The 15328-nt window shown below is 40.6% G+C and overlaps 1 protein-coding gene across 2 annotated transcripts in view; it reads right to left on the bottom strand.

The window, feature by feature from the left end:
• The window catches only part of PIK3C2A (phosphatidylinositol-4-phosphate 3-kinase catalytic subunit type 2 alpha), a 101066-nt gene that overhangs the window by 54968 nt on the left and 30770 nt on the right, over positions 1-15328 (bottom strand). For both annotated transcript variants that reach the window (XM_063438277.1, XM_063438276.1), the window contains exons 2-7: positions 13476-14633; positions 7365-7468; positions 5058-5215; positions 2905-3025; positions 2081-2192; positions 1342-1421 (exon numbers count right to left, since the gene is read on the bottom strand). In XM_063438277.1, coding sequence (XP_063294347.1) covers positions 1342-1421; positions 2081-2192; positions 2905-3025; positions 5058-5215; positions 7365-7468; positions 13476-14558 — 1658 coding nt within the window. In that variant the 5' untranslated portion in view covers positions 14559-14633. The remainder of the gene's footprint in view (positions 1-1341; positions 1422-2080; positions 2193-2904; positions 3026-5057; positions 5216-7364; positions 7469-13475; positions 14634-15328) is intronic.

Here is a 15328-nt window from a genome sequence, read left to right as displayed (position 1 = left end):
TCAAAAGGCATATTTTGAACCTTGGCGTGGGATCATTTTTTCTCTAGTTTGTTCCAGGTGTAGTGGTAATGAGCGTTTTTAAAAATGTATTTTTTAACTTTTTAAACTATTTTTTAAACTTTTGTTTTGCTTATTAATTTTTTTTAAAGTTTCCTAAACTTTTTTCTACAGATTTAGCATTTTTCTATACCGTTAACCCCTAACTAGCAGTAAGCAGCACTAACAGTAAATTCCCCATTTTCCCATAACTCCCACCCACCCTAGCTAACAAAATATTTAATTAAACAATATTTAAATTAGTTAATTAAATAAATTTAACCCGAGGGTTAAAAAATAAATACAAGTTAATCGTCAGGGGTTAAAAAAAAATTAGATCACAGTACAATACTGTGATCTGTATTTTGATCACTGTAGGCAGTGATCGACTGGCAGGGAAGGGGTTAATTTTTATTTGGACTGGGTAAAGGGGGGTGTTTTTTTATTTTTTACTTAAAAGTTATTAAAACTTTTTTTAACTTAATTTTTTAACTTTTTAAAGCTTATTTTAAAACTTTTAAAAATGTTAACCCTTAGTTAGCTTAACACTAAATCCCCCAATTCCCCACTAACTTCTACCCTCCCCAGCTAGCTAAATTTATAATTTTACAATATTTAAATTAATAAAATAAATTTAACCCCTGACGGTTAAAAAAAAAAAAAAAAAAAAAAAAAGAATTATCCCTCAAGGGTTAAAAAAATGTCAGATCATAGTAAAATGAAATCCCTGCCAATTGATTACTGTAATCAGTGATCAATCGGCAGGGAAGGGGGTAATTTTTTATTAAACTGGGTAAAGGGGGGTGGGATTTTAATTTAACTTTATTTTTTTTATTTTTTACAGGGGGCAGGATCAGCACTGATCCGTCTCCCTGCACTTCACAGTGAGCCCGGAAGTGCAGGGAGGCGGAAGGTGAGTATACTGAGCACATGCGCCCGCTCTGACATGCTGTCAGAGCGGGCACATGAGCTGGGACAGCCAGATCCGGTGCTGCCTCACAGAGGCAGACCGGAGCACCATTAACCCCACGATCTGGGGTTAATTTTAACGGGTGACGGACGAGGTCCGTCACTCATCGTTAAGGGTTTCCCCTGAGGTCCGTCACTCGTCGTTAAGGGGTTAAATGGGAGTTTGAAGTACCATGGTAAACTTTTACTGTATATGTAAAGCAGCAGGAAAACCTGCATAAAACTTGTGAATAGTGCAGGCAATCTGGCAAATCAAAAAAATATCAAAGGAGAGGCAAGCGACCCCCCAAGTTATTACCACTAGCCCTGTTTTAACCCTCTAATAAAATAAATTACCGTGTGATTGGCTCTTTAAATGGTCGGTCAAGAAGAGACAAATGTTTTTTAAGATCTATCTGCATCTCATCATCTTCAGCCTGTAGAAGAAAGTATCAACATTGGCAAATGAGTAAATGTGAAACATGAAATGAATATCATTAACCAGCGATGAGGTGAGGTTGGCTCAAAAAGTTGAGGAGTCTGTTTCAAGATCTTTCTGAGATTAAAATCTTATCTAAACATGTCAACAGTTTCAAAAGCACAATATATACAAATAAATATCATAATTCAATTGCTACTTTGCTTGCTACATACCCACGGTGGAGAACAAAGTAATCAGCATGAGGAACTGATGCAGAATGACGGGGTAAAGTAAAACTGTTAAAGTATTTTGCTGGCAGTTTAAGCATATGCCTCCTCCCTCTCTCATGAAGTACCAGTGGCTGAGCTGTGTACAAGTATTTTTCTGGAGTGAGGGAGGTGTGGCTGAGGAGGTGGGCTTATGGTTTAGCATACTGCAAAAAACGTCTTAAAGCATAATATAATAAAATATAATTTTTTTACCCTTCAAAAAAGACAGCATAAATAATGAGGATAATACCTGTCAAATGCACTAAAGTTCTTTTTGTGCCTGGAGTGTCCCTTTTATTTGTATTCTATACATAATTTTTTACAAAAACTGCAATACATGGTATTTCTTTATATGTAGTAACAGACAGAATAATAAACCTGCAGTGGCTACAGTGAGCATACTCACTGTGCGAGCAAGATCTCTGCACATTGTGTTGACAGACAGTAACTGGAGTCTGATTTCCGCATCCCATTTTCGACATACTTGGATGTATTCATGGCTTCCCAGACAGTGTTTACTGTTGACAGAAAAAAAACCCAACAAAAAAAACAAGGATTTAAGATTAATTTCTGCCATGCTGAAACAGAAAGGAAAAGACTCTCTCAGTAAAGCGTTTTCTAACCCACTGCCCCATGGCAGCTTCATTTTAATAACAAGGTTTTTTTTGTTACAGTTTGACATAGTTACAGCTCAACCAGGATTAAGAAATGAAAAAAAATGAAACAAACTTAAAATTTCTCTAAGATCAAAGAACAATAAACCAAGGTCACCAGACGCAATTGAAGGAAAGTATAAATTCTACATCTGGCCATATTTATAGGAATTGCAAGCCATCCGCTCATACTTTTGAAGATCAAAGTTTTTTTTCAGATTCCAAAAGCACAACTGTCCATTTGTTTCCATATATATAGCGAGCAGCACCTTTTTAATAGGCCAGATACATTAAAGGGTTACATCATTTACAGTGGAAATGCACATTGGTATATTGTGCCTGCAAATCAATATTAGAGACCGAAAGAACAGGATATTTGTTGTCTCTGGCTGTTGTGTTAAGACATGTCAGTGGTACTTACTAAGAAATTATGAACGTGGCATAGTTACATTTTTACTAAGTGACTTGGCTGGGGCTATTGTAAGCTTAATAAAGTTAATATTTAAATCAGTTCAAAGGGGAGCTATAATTAGAAGTAAAAAGTAGACTGTTGCTAGTGATTCATTGGGGCACTTACTTCTGTAACACCTCTTCGTGACCACACACTTTCAGGACATAGCTTTCTATATCCACCTGGTTCAAGTCATCGTGGACCCAACAAAGAGCCTGTATAATGATCACTTCGACCGGTGAACTCACTGTGGCAGAGAGAGACGTAGCACGGACAAGATAATATAAGGCAACAGTACAAGAAAATCACTTGGAAAACACTAATTTGCATAATAAACAACATTTTATCATTAATGAATGGTCCATGAAGGAATTCTATAGTATATTACAGGACAATACATTTACAGATAAAAAACATGGTATAACATAGGTAAAAGGGCACACAAAGCTCCGCTTCAGCGCTGTACAATACATTTGCGCTATACAATTAATTGCATGCACAGATATGCTATTTGCACTTGTATATTGTTTAACGGCAAAAATGCTGGGCTCCCCCTACTGGACAGAAGTTGGACATGCTCAGAGTTTCATATGAGTAAATTCGGCAAAGCACATTTCACGATGGAGCTCCGTTATAAGAACTGGACTAATACGGACTCCGTTATAGGTAGGTAGCATATACCTGGTGTTAAGAGTGTGTTTGTATTTCTAACACTATAGTGCCCCTTTACTTCCCTTTATTCAATTGCAGCGATGGTTTCCACTCACTTCCAGGGCTGATGAACACTGCCAATCCAATGTTTTCCCCAAGAAAGCATTGGGAGGCTAGTGCACATGGCTGCAAAACAAAGAGCTGTGCTACTCAGTTGGACTCTATGAAACCATCTGATTTGAATGGGCAAGTTTCACATACCTATCTGGACTGAAACACCTCTAGTGGCTGTCAGAACAGCAATGTTTAACACTGCGGAGTTAAAACAGGAGCATGGCACCCAGACCATTTCATTGAGATTAAGTTGTCTAGGTGCCTATAATGTCCCTTTAAGCAGTGTATTGCAAACTCATGTGGAATCATTCACAAAACATTTTCCTATTATTTTTCTTGGACTTTGGACATCTAAGACAATTGCAAGCTCAGCTCTTTAAAATGCAAGACCATCTATCCAGTGTTAATCACTATTTCCCTATGAGACAAACATGTAACATTCACACCTGACCCACACCGTTCTTTGTAGAAGAGCTATAACCTACAGTTTAGAAGAATATTCTGGAATATCTGCATATTAAAAATACATAGTATTGTGTAGAATTCTGTGTTGGGTGTCCATATGACCCATGATCACAGCACAGGCATAAAATGTGTACATTTCTAAATATGGAACATAAGGTGTGTGGTTGTTCATATTGATAAATGGTTACTAAACTAAAACTTTCAAACAAGAAAACTACAAAACGGAGGGTAAAACTCAGAAACAAATGGTCTTCGCTCAAGCAAGGTAATAAAATTCCAACACAATTCCAAAAAAAGAATCACTTTGTAATCAGCAAGCTCCAAATCATTTCCACAAGGTTGATTCTTAAAGTACTCAGTTTAAGGCAGAGCAAATACTCACAGACCTCATAAGTAACAGGCGATCTAGATGAAATCCTAAATAAGTTAACAAAAACGTACAAAAAAATAAAAAAAGTTAAATAAATTCAAAATCCTATACCCAAATATCTGTGAGAAGGGGAAAAGAAGTAATGAAGACTAAGAATTACCTTAAGCGGGTTCTCAACACATTTCACATTTACCCTAATGCTTTATCACCCGCAAACGTGAAACGCATTCAGAACCCTTTTAGGGTCATTCCTAGCATTCATAACTTCTTCCCCACCACCACTCATAGGTACTTGGATCTAAGATTCAGAATTTTTATTTCTACTAGATTTATTCTTATAGTTAACTTATTTAGGATTTCATCTAGAACACATGTTACGTATGAGGTCTATGAGTATTTTCTGTTCCATGTTGCATATTTTTCAATAAACTGAGTACTTTTAAGGATCCAAATTGTGCAAATGATTTGGAACTTACTGATTACCAAGTGCGGTTATTTTTTAGAATTGTAGTGAAGATGGAATTTGGAACTATGGAACCAGTACCAGAAGCCCAGTAGTGAATGTATCAGCTACAGTAAGTAACCACTTTCGTAAGTACTTGGTTTTACATTTTTATCGGATTTGCGCAGAGGAGATTTTCTATTTTTTTTTTCTTCTTTATAAGTTAATAAAACTCACCATCGCATGTGAACGTTACCGGCTGCTGGAATCCTTCAATCTCTATCAATACCTTCACACTGCTCAATTCCCCACTGACATTTCTCTGTGGCATCACCGTGCTGAGAATATAGCCAGGATTGCAGAGGAGGTTGTGCCAGGGGTACTGCTTCCTGAGTCTGGTGAAACAACATGAGAAGGGATTTGCACACAACGTGATTCACAATACGTGAACAGCCAAATGAATACAGTTTGATTATTGCAACCATTCCATAAGGTGAGAAACTTCTTCCAGTTTCCACAGTTTGGATTATCTGCAATTCTACATCAATGAAGAAACATGCTCATCATAGGTTTACTCGATCAATATATTTGTAATTTTAGAGCGGCATGGTCACAGTCAGGGGACTTTACATAATTTGCAATGACCCCCCGATGGTGGCAGACGTTACTGCTGCACTCTCATGCATGAGCAATTTGGTCTGAAAGATCCTGCAAGACCCCCCTGGTGACAGCTGGGAGAATGATACTTCTAGATGGCGGTAGCTATGCCTAAAAGTATCAGGTGAAGGAAAAATTCCTACTTTGTCTAAGTATATTTTTTTTCATTGGGTTGGAATTTCAGTAAAATTTCAACAGTTAAAATTAATATTTCATAAAGATCTTACTTTATGAAAGACTCATTTTGCAGGCGGGAGGTAGAGGGAGCTTACAGTGCCGTTTTAATCCACATTTGCCATTTTTATGAATTTATTAAAAACATGGCTAAAATAAGCACATTTTAAACCATTTAAGCAAATAAATACGGATTCCACCGATCATCACCGACAACCATCATGCCCTGTTTTTCCTTCCTCCCTCACTGCATCTGTGAATAGTTCTTATATTAAATTGTCTGTCTTCTCAAGTGCAACATAGAAATGACTCCCACACACACAGCATTTTTCACGCAGGACAGGTGAGCAAACAGTTTCAGTGATGAGAGCGAAGTGGAGCCACAGACTCCAGGCCCCATAATCACTTCAATAAGTTGTTATGAAGCAGATAACTACTTTTCTTTGTTCACTTGATTCCCCATTATTATTTATGTTGCTCTCCGTCCCGTATTTTTTTGCATTCCTTCCCTCTCTAATCCCAATGATATGCTTTTGAAATATTCTCAAAAGCTTATTTTATCTGTGCCATTTATGCATATTGGTCTGTGTGTACTGCACCATTCAATTTTTTTTTTTAAAAAGGCTGTTTTGCTGCCTTTTTACACCCACCCACTCCCTTTTTATTTTCTGTGCCCTTTTACATAATTCTTTATTTCAATCAATAAAACTTGATTTACAATACACAGCAAGACACATGGCTGCAACTCCATATATAAAGCAGACACGAATGAGAGGTTTAAATAAAGCTCTAAGTGACTGTGGTGGTATGACTACTGGTATGCCAGACTTGGGAGATTTCAGTATCCCAAAACCTCCATTGCTGAGAAAAGGGACAAACCCTGTAACAGAATAGGTCAAGCAGTCCAGTGCCTCTGACACCTCCAGATGAAGTGATAGAATCAATGTCTTCGAGAAGCTCTGCTGGTTGTCCGGTGGCCACAGGGTGCACTGGAAGGTGAGTTATACTTACCTGAACCTGACCCACATGATGGTTGCCATGGTCTTCCTGCCAGTCATCTTCAGCTCCTGACGCACTGGCAGCCAGGAGCAAGTCACTGTTGAACACTTGTGAATATGCTAGATTACAACCCTGAGGCCTATGGAGGATCATGTGAGATCCTCCATAGAAGCGCCTCTCTCTACAGCCATGGGGACTACTTGGAGAAATAACAAAACTTAAAGATAACTCCACCTTTTGTAAGACTTTGTCTTACGATATTTTTTTGTTGAGTTAAAATTTCAGGAAGGGAGGAGAGGGTTGACAAAGCCACTTTAAGTCTCAGACAAAAAAATAAAAAATCTGCATTATAAAATAAAAACTTCTGATTAAAATTCTATATAAAAGTCACCTTTTCGTTTTATCATCACTGAAACCTAAAGCTAACTGCCAATTGTAATTAGAACCTCTACCACCAATTGCCCTTTCTGAACTAAAAACAAATTGTATTCTAACCTTACCACTGTGTGTAAGTGTGCGCATGCAGATCTTCTGCATGGTCAGTGGACATGCGCGGAATGTGCATGACGGATCAGAATGTTCTGTAACAATACATTGATTTACAGAGTGTATCAACCCTGTTTATTCATTTGCCAACACAGTGTACTGATAAAATGTCATATCATGCTTGACTGAAAGGAGGGACTTGAGGAATACTGAAGGAAAAAGACATACTTTGCAACTTCCTCACAGAAAGATGCTGCTTCCTCATCTTCTGCTTCCAGTTCCTGAAAAACAGCATTTCCTGACGAAATTCTGATACTAGTCCCATTGTCTGTCTGCAAGATAAAGAGAACATACATGTTATAGGTTAAAACAAGAAAAAATGAATACATAATACATGCAGTATCAGTAAACCAGCCGTACAATAAAAATCATCAACGCTTCTCTCTCTACAGGATCTTTAATACATTTTTCTCACAGCTGGATAAATAGTAAACAAATAAAACAAATTTCAGGAGCCACGTGTGACCAGAGTGTATGATCCAAGAACGCATTCTCACCCAAGTAATCACCACTGTCAACCTATCGTCAGCACTAAAACATAAAAATATCATCAGGAGCTCAAACCATTTACAGTGCTCTCTTACAGGGTTATTATAATGAAAATGGAAAGGGAATTTCAAATTTACGGGCACAATAGCCGAACCGGAACAAAAAGTCAGCTATGGGGGCGGGGCCTGAACGCCATACTGACCGGTCACAGGCTGGAGGGGCTCCTGTGGGATTTGGCCTATTCCGAGGATAATACCAGGTTCACAGCCTGCCCCGGAGCCAAGACAGTACCTCCCGTGTCCAGGTAGCTGCCGGTGCCACTGCGGTCCCCGAGATCGGGAGTCTTGCAGCCCCAGGAAGTGATGTGAGGCTTCGGTGCCTGCAGCCAATGTGGGTGTAGAACGGGGCGGACGGCCGCCGTCCTGTTTCGGAACCTGGCAGCCGTGAAGCAGCCCAGTGATGCGTCGCGCGGGCCCTGCTCCCCCCCCCCCATGGACCGGGGAGGTTTTCCGGGTCCACATTGGAGGGAATTACCCCCTAACACTGGCCCATCGATCCTGCAGGACACAGTGCACCCCACGCCAGGGCGCAAAAATGGCGGCGATGCTACCAACACTGCCTACCTTCAAGCAGCTCCGTCCGCAGGACTACAGGCAGCATATACCATAGCCGGAAAACACAGCAGAGCTGCCACTTGTAAGCCCTGCACACCGCCCAAGCTACCAATGTCCTGACCACTGCTGCCGTGGAATGGCAAACCCCATTATGCCAGAGTCTTACCTAACCTGCATCAAGAGACCACCACAGACACCTCTGAGCCGTCCCTCATGCTATCAGTGGCAGACATCTCCTCGCCAAGCAAGCATATCACCCCCTGGCAAGTCACATCTATGCTGGACAGTTATGTATATCCAGTGGGCATAGGCTAACAAGGATTCATTCGATGGACATGTAGTCCTGTCCCCACATTACACTGTTGGCAGCAATTTAAGGCTCCGATACTTACCTCCTGTCCAGTTCATATTTTAGTTTAACTTACATGTACAAGCTTATACCATGCTGTATGATTTCATCTTCATTGAATTCTAAGCAACTTATTTCCTCTTGCATTACTTAATTACTTAAGTCAGTGATGCTTTCAGTTCTCACTTTACTAAATAACCCTGTCAATATATCTAGATTATATATTTAACAGATACGGGAATCTTTAACAGAGGATTTCTACGGTTGGTGAATGGGGAAGGAGGATATTAGTGTTTTTTACATCGGCGCCAAAGAATGCTATGGCGCTTTATAAATAAAGTTTTAATATTAAATCAGAGTGTAATCACCCCAAAGAGAGTAACCCATAAAATGTAACTGAAGACACAAAAGTTTTATATATTATATATATATATATATATATACACACACACACAAATTTTTGTTAACTAGGAACAATTCACTGTAAAAGAATGCAAAGTAAACAGATCTATTTTGCTCAATCTTCAAGTAGTTATGGGACCCAAAGCTGGAAATCTTAAATCCTTGTGGCAACATTTATAGTACAGTAATCCACACTTGGCCCTTCTTCTGTTAAACCGCTCTATGCAAAAAGCCTTAAAGGAACACTTCTAGCGTGCTGTACTGGTTACAGTACCAAGAGTACCCTGCTTGTAACTCCACCTCCAGTACCGTCATTGGGGTGCCACCAGGCAGCCTTCTAATGCCAATTCTGTGCAACCTTTAGTAATTGGCTGAGAGCAGTCAATTAATGGAAACAGCTGCTGCTTCCAGCTTCTCTAGATCTGCTAAAGGTTTGCCCCATTACCAGGGAACTGGCCCAGATTACTTCTAGCATAACCACTACAGAAAGATGTAGAGGCCGTGATGATTTGAGCAACCGATTGAGCAATAAAAAAAAATTAGAGCTGCGGCTTCAAAAATAAATAAATAACTCCTTTATTACAAAAATATTAAAGTGGCCCTGTCACCTCTAACTTGCCTTTCTCTTATTGTTTCTTTTTGTCTTCCTCTTCCAGAAGCTGATTTATTTCTCTTTAAAACATGACAATGTAGGCACTACTCTACCTTGAAGCAGTCCTGCGCCAGTTTGCTTTCCCAGATAAAGTGGGGCATTGTTCAATAAGCCATCGGCTCTAGTGAGAGTTCATCACTGACTTTGTCCCCACTTCTTTCTATTTTGACATTGGAGCCTCTGTCTGCATCAATCAGGCAAAACCAGAATATACATGATGTCTCTGTGGAGAATACCGAGTAATCCATTTGCTGATGATGTCCTATTAAACACTGAACCATTAGTGTCCTTTCCAAAGCTGCAGGTTGAGTTGCAGACTTACAGCCATTACTCTTAATACCAGTTAAACATTACTAAGATCCAGGCAATGGGGATTGGCATAGAACAGGGAGTAATGGGCAGGCTATGTGCAACCTTCGACTTCAACTGGAGGTCGTTTTACACAACATTCCTGGGCATATGAATAAAAGTATTCTGCAGGGTTTTTCAAGAAATATTATGCGAGACTGGGTTGGGTGTTGCACATTTGCAGACCTACCAGTTTGCAAGCATTTTAGATGGTATAGTGATGACCCACCCGGGACAAGTGAGTCCACAATGGGTGTCTATTGAGTTGCAGTAATCTATAAGACAAGGGATGCATTTTGTTTTAGACCCCACATAATTCGCATGCCACCATAATTGGAATGCCTTCCAACAACGCTTGAATCCAGTTATCTGGAATAAGATGGGAAACAAGTTGAAGAGCAACAGACGATTATTTTTAGCAGCTCCGATAGGAGTAATGAAGTTCCTCATACTGAGCATCCCTAGCAGTCAGTGAGAAAAGTTCGGCTTATCACACCTACAACTACATTTTAACAAGGTAGTACTCAAAATGTACTCTCAGCTTTCTGAACAATATGGGCTTCCTACCACTATACGATTGTCATATCTACAACTGAGCTCACCCTACATAGGGAGTTCAAAGTGTCCAACATTGATTGCAGACAGGAACCAACAATATTTAAAAAAAAAAAAAAATAGCTTGGGGATATTACGTTGATGCAGGATCTTGTCCCAAGGTTACTTGTTGCTCAAAGTGGATAGGGAGCTGGAGGGTCTTTCATTTATTTTAGTTTAGGAAATGGATGTCAAACTATGGCCACAAGCGGTTCTAGCAAGACTGGCTCGCTTTGGGGGTAACCTCTCAAACCAATGTGGGAGGTGTAAGAGGGCCGTTGGCATTTGGTTCCACATCTGCTGGACATGTAATGAAACCCAACTGCTATAATCGTATGTGATGAACATAACAAAACTACCCACTGGCTTAGTGTTAACATGTTCGGGATTCCTTAAGATATACTTAAAATCCTAAAACTAATAAATTTTGCATATTAGTTTCTATTATCCTGTTAGCCAGGCATTGGAGACAAATAAAGAAACCGAATAAAACTAACCTTATTGACCAGGTTACATTGACAGGAGATAAATAGTGTATGATGGCATCTCAAATGGGTACCCATGCATCGCTGAGGAAGGGATTTATGGAGTGTATTTCTACAAGATAATCCTCAAACCAAAATCTGAGATGACTGCTTAAAGGACCACTCTAGGCACCCAGACCACTTCAGCTTAATGAAGTGGTCTGGGTGCCAGGTCCAGCTAGGGTTAACCCATTTTTTTTTTTATAAACATAGCAGTTTCAGAGAAACTGCTATGTTTATAAATGGGTTAATCCAGCCCTCAAAGCCTCTAGTGGCTGTCTCGCTGACAGCCGCTAGAGGCGCTTGCGTGATTCTCACTGTGAAAATTACAGTGACAGCATGCAAACGTCCATAGGAATGCTTTCCTATGAGACCGTCTGAATGCGCGCGCAGCTCTTGACGCGCGTGCACATTCAGCCGAATGGGAGGAGAGGAGGAGGATCGGAGGAGAAGAGCTCCCCGCCCGGCGCTGGAGAAAGGTAAGTTTTAACCCCTTTCCTCTACCCAGAGCCCGGCGGGAGGGGGTCCCTGAGGGTGGGGCACCCTCAGGGCACTATAGTGCCAGGAAAACGAGTATGTTTTCCTGGCACTATAGTGGTCATAAGGTAGTATTAATGGACTTTATATTCTTTATTGTGCATGTTAAAACAGTAAAAATAAAAACCACAAGGGGAGCTTTATCCAAAAAAAATAAAAAAAATAAATCGGGTGCAGTGTTAAGGAAGGAGTAATCAATTTGGAAACCAATATTTATTATTACTTATTAATGGCATTTATTAAGCGCCAACATATTCCGCATATCTCTCAACATTTAACACTTAGCCCAGCAGAGTAATCAAGTAAATAGGTCAGCTGTAGAAGCAGTTACCGTATATACTCGAGTATAAGCCGACCCGAATATAAGCCGAGGCCCCTAATTTTACCCCCAAAAACTGGGAAAACTTATTGACTCGAGTATAAGACTAGGGTGGGAAATGCAGCAGCTACTGGTAAATTTCTAAATAAAATTAGATCCTAAAAAAATTATATTAATTGAACATTTATTTACAGTGTGTGTATATAATGAATGCAGTGTGTGTGTATGAGTGCAGTGTGAGTGCAGTGGGTGTGTATGAGTGCAGTGTGTGTGTGTGTGTATATATATTAATTGAATATTTATTTACAGTGTGTGCATATGAGTGCAGTGCGTGTATGAGTGCAGTGCGTGTATGAGTGCAGTGCGTGTATGAGTGCAGTGCGTGTATGAGTGCAGTGCGTGTATGAGTGCAGTGCGTGTATGAGTGCAGTGCGTGTATGAGTGCAGTGCGTGTATGAGTGCAGTGCGTGTATGAGTGCAGTGCGTGAATGAGTGCAGTGCGTGAATGAGTGCAGTGCGTGAATGAGTGCAGTGCGTGTATGAGTGCAGTGCGTGTATGAGTGCAGTGCGTGTATGAGTGCAGTGCGTGTATGAGTGCAGTGCGTGTATGAGTGCAGTGCGTGTGTGTGATGCAGTGTGTGTTTGTGTATGTGTTGGTGGGCATTTTGATTGTTCTGTTATTAATTTTATTCATTATTATTTTATTTTTAAATATTATTATTATTTTTTTATTATCATTTTTTTCGTCCCCCCTCCCTGCTTGCTAGCTGGCCAGGGAGGGGGGCTCTCCTTCCCTGGTGGTCCAGCATTGGTAGTTCAGTGGGGGCTGTGGGGGCTGCAGAGAGCGTTACTTACCTCTCCTGCAGCTCCTGTCAGCTCTCTCCTCCTCCGCGCCGTCCGTGCAGCTCCCTCTGTCAGCTCCCAGTGTAAGTCTCGCGAGAGCCGCAGCTCTCGCGAGACTTACACTGGGAGCTGACTGAGGTGATGAACGGACAGCGCGGAGGAGGAGAGAGCTGACAGGAGCTGCAGGAGAGGTAAGTAACGCTCTCTGCAGCCCCCACAGCCCCAGTCTGTATTATGGCAATGCAAATTGCCATAATACAGACTATTGACTCGAGTATAAGCAGAGTTGGGGTTTTTCAGCACAAAAAATGGGCTGAAAAACTCGGCTTATACTCGAGTATATACGGTAATTAAAAAAATAAAATACAAATTCAAGCTGTCAAATTGCACACAGCATAAACATTGTGGTTTCAAATGGGTATGTAAATGGTAGTTAGATTGTTAATATTTTTAACACAAAATTGTTTTTGTTTTTTCCATGGTTCCTCCAGCTAGTAATTTCACAGTAGCCAACCCTCTATTATACAACTGACCTTTTAGAGCTAAAGGAGCACTGAAAACATTGAAAGGAAAGCAAAAAAAAACAAAAAACATACGGTTACACCCACCTCTATGGTCTGGCCTCTGCTTAGCTGCAAATGTGTCATTCTGAGGTTCAAAGAATGGCTCCGTGTAACAGTAGCTCCGGATGGAGATTTAGCATTAATTTTCCTGTCAAACTGATCAGGTTTTACAGGTTTCTCTTCCAGCAGTACCGCATCCCATGGATCTTCTGACCCAGGCTCACAAAACGATACTACAGTCTCTGATGCAGGACTTGACAATTCCACACTATCTACCTTGGGTTTGCTAAGAGGATCGAGATCCAACCAATCAAATTTACTAATATCATCTGGCTTTTCTGACCTCTGCATAGAACTTACATCAATCTCTGTTCGTGCCAAGTCACTGTCATGGCTGGACTTCCCATTCTTTAAAAATTCAGAAGTCTTCGCTACTTTGTCTAATAATTTGGCCATGTCTGGGCTGACCATGTTTGAGAAAGTTGGTAGGCTCCGAGTTAAATGGAACGAAGCTGTGCCTGTCGACATAGGGAAAGACACAAATGGCACTTGAGCAGGCAACCCAAGATAGACAGTCTCCTTACGTGGCACAACAGACACGTTTGTATTGAACCCATTCTGGAAAGGATCAGAACATTTTGGAAATGGTATAGAGAAATTTGGTGGTAAAGTGCATGAAGCAGGTCCCTGGATGCTAGATCCCCAATGGTTCCTTTGAAAGGACGGCTGAAGGCAATACTGTGTGGAGATGCAAGGGTTAAATAATTGCGTCTGAGTTACAGCTAGTGGCTTGGGTGGTTTGCTACACTCAAAATTTTCGTCCAGCAGCAGCTTCTCCAGCTCTGCTGGAGTTAGTTTATCGAAGTCTGTACTTTGCAAGCTTCTTTCACTCCTCTTTTTGGCATCAGACTCTGGGAAGACCATAAGATCCGTATCCTGCTTGATGGAGACCGGAGACACTTTGAGGAAATCATTGTTCTGATTGCCGATTACATTTCTTTCTTTGCGCAGTTTGGCCAACGCTTCAGCTTCCATCTGCAGCGCCTCTTCCTTATCAACATCTTTTGTGCTTGTCGTAGGTGAAGATACTTTTTGTCTGAGCCCATTACTACTTGACACCTGGGCCATACTGGGCGCCAAGGGACCATCTAAAACGTTTTGGCAGAAGTTCACCAATTTTCACATTGAACAGACTGAAACAATCTGTGGAAACAAATGACAAAAATATAATTTTCTAAGAGAAATAGGACTGTCAAATAATTCCAACATTCTATAGTAGTCTACAATGAATAAAATGCTAATAAAACCTTTTCATTGGTTTCTTTAACCCCTTAAGGACCAAACTTCTGGAATAAAAGGGAATTATGACGTGTCAGACATGTCATGTGTCCTTAAGGGGTTAAAGCATAAAACTGACTGGGTAACTACCAGTATGAATCAACATTCTCTTAGTGCACTCATATGTTTTATAACTTTTTTTAAACCCATAAAACACTTCAACTTGCTGAAATGCTTAATGTGTGAAGAGTGTGTGCTCGTATTTAATCCATTTTACAAAAAGTGCAGTTGGTTAGCTCAGTGGAGATAAACTTAAGAGGCAACATTTGCCCAGAGCACCTGCCTTGCAACAACTTCTCATTGAGCTGCATTGGGAAGTATTTGCTTCGACAGCCCCTGAGAGCCAGTCACAGAGGCATAGGAAAGGGGGTTGAGGGGGCAGCAGTCACCGGACACTGGCCTGAGGGGGCACCCTGCCAGTGTCAGATAATCAAAACAGTGGAACAGTACATATCTGGACGATGCCCACTAGTTCAGTGTCGCCCATACACCAGTCTAATGACAAAAAATTAAATACTCTAGCACTTCTTCAATGCTTCCTTGAGCCTTTTTTTAATAAA

This window comes from Pelobates fuscus, chromosome 12 (genome assembly GCF_036172605.1).
Source record: "Pelobates fuscus isolate aPelFus1 chromosome 12, aPelFus1.pri, whole genome shotgun sequence".
Classification (NCBI taxonomy): domain Eukaryota; kingdom Metazoa; phylum Chordata; class Amphibia; order Anura; family Pelobatidae; genus Pelobates; species Pelobates fuscus.
The sequence above is the reverse complement of the archived record's forward strand: the minus strand, read 5'-3'. Positions and strand labels throughout refer to the sequence as shown.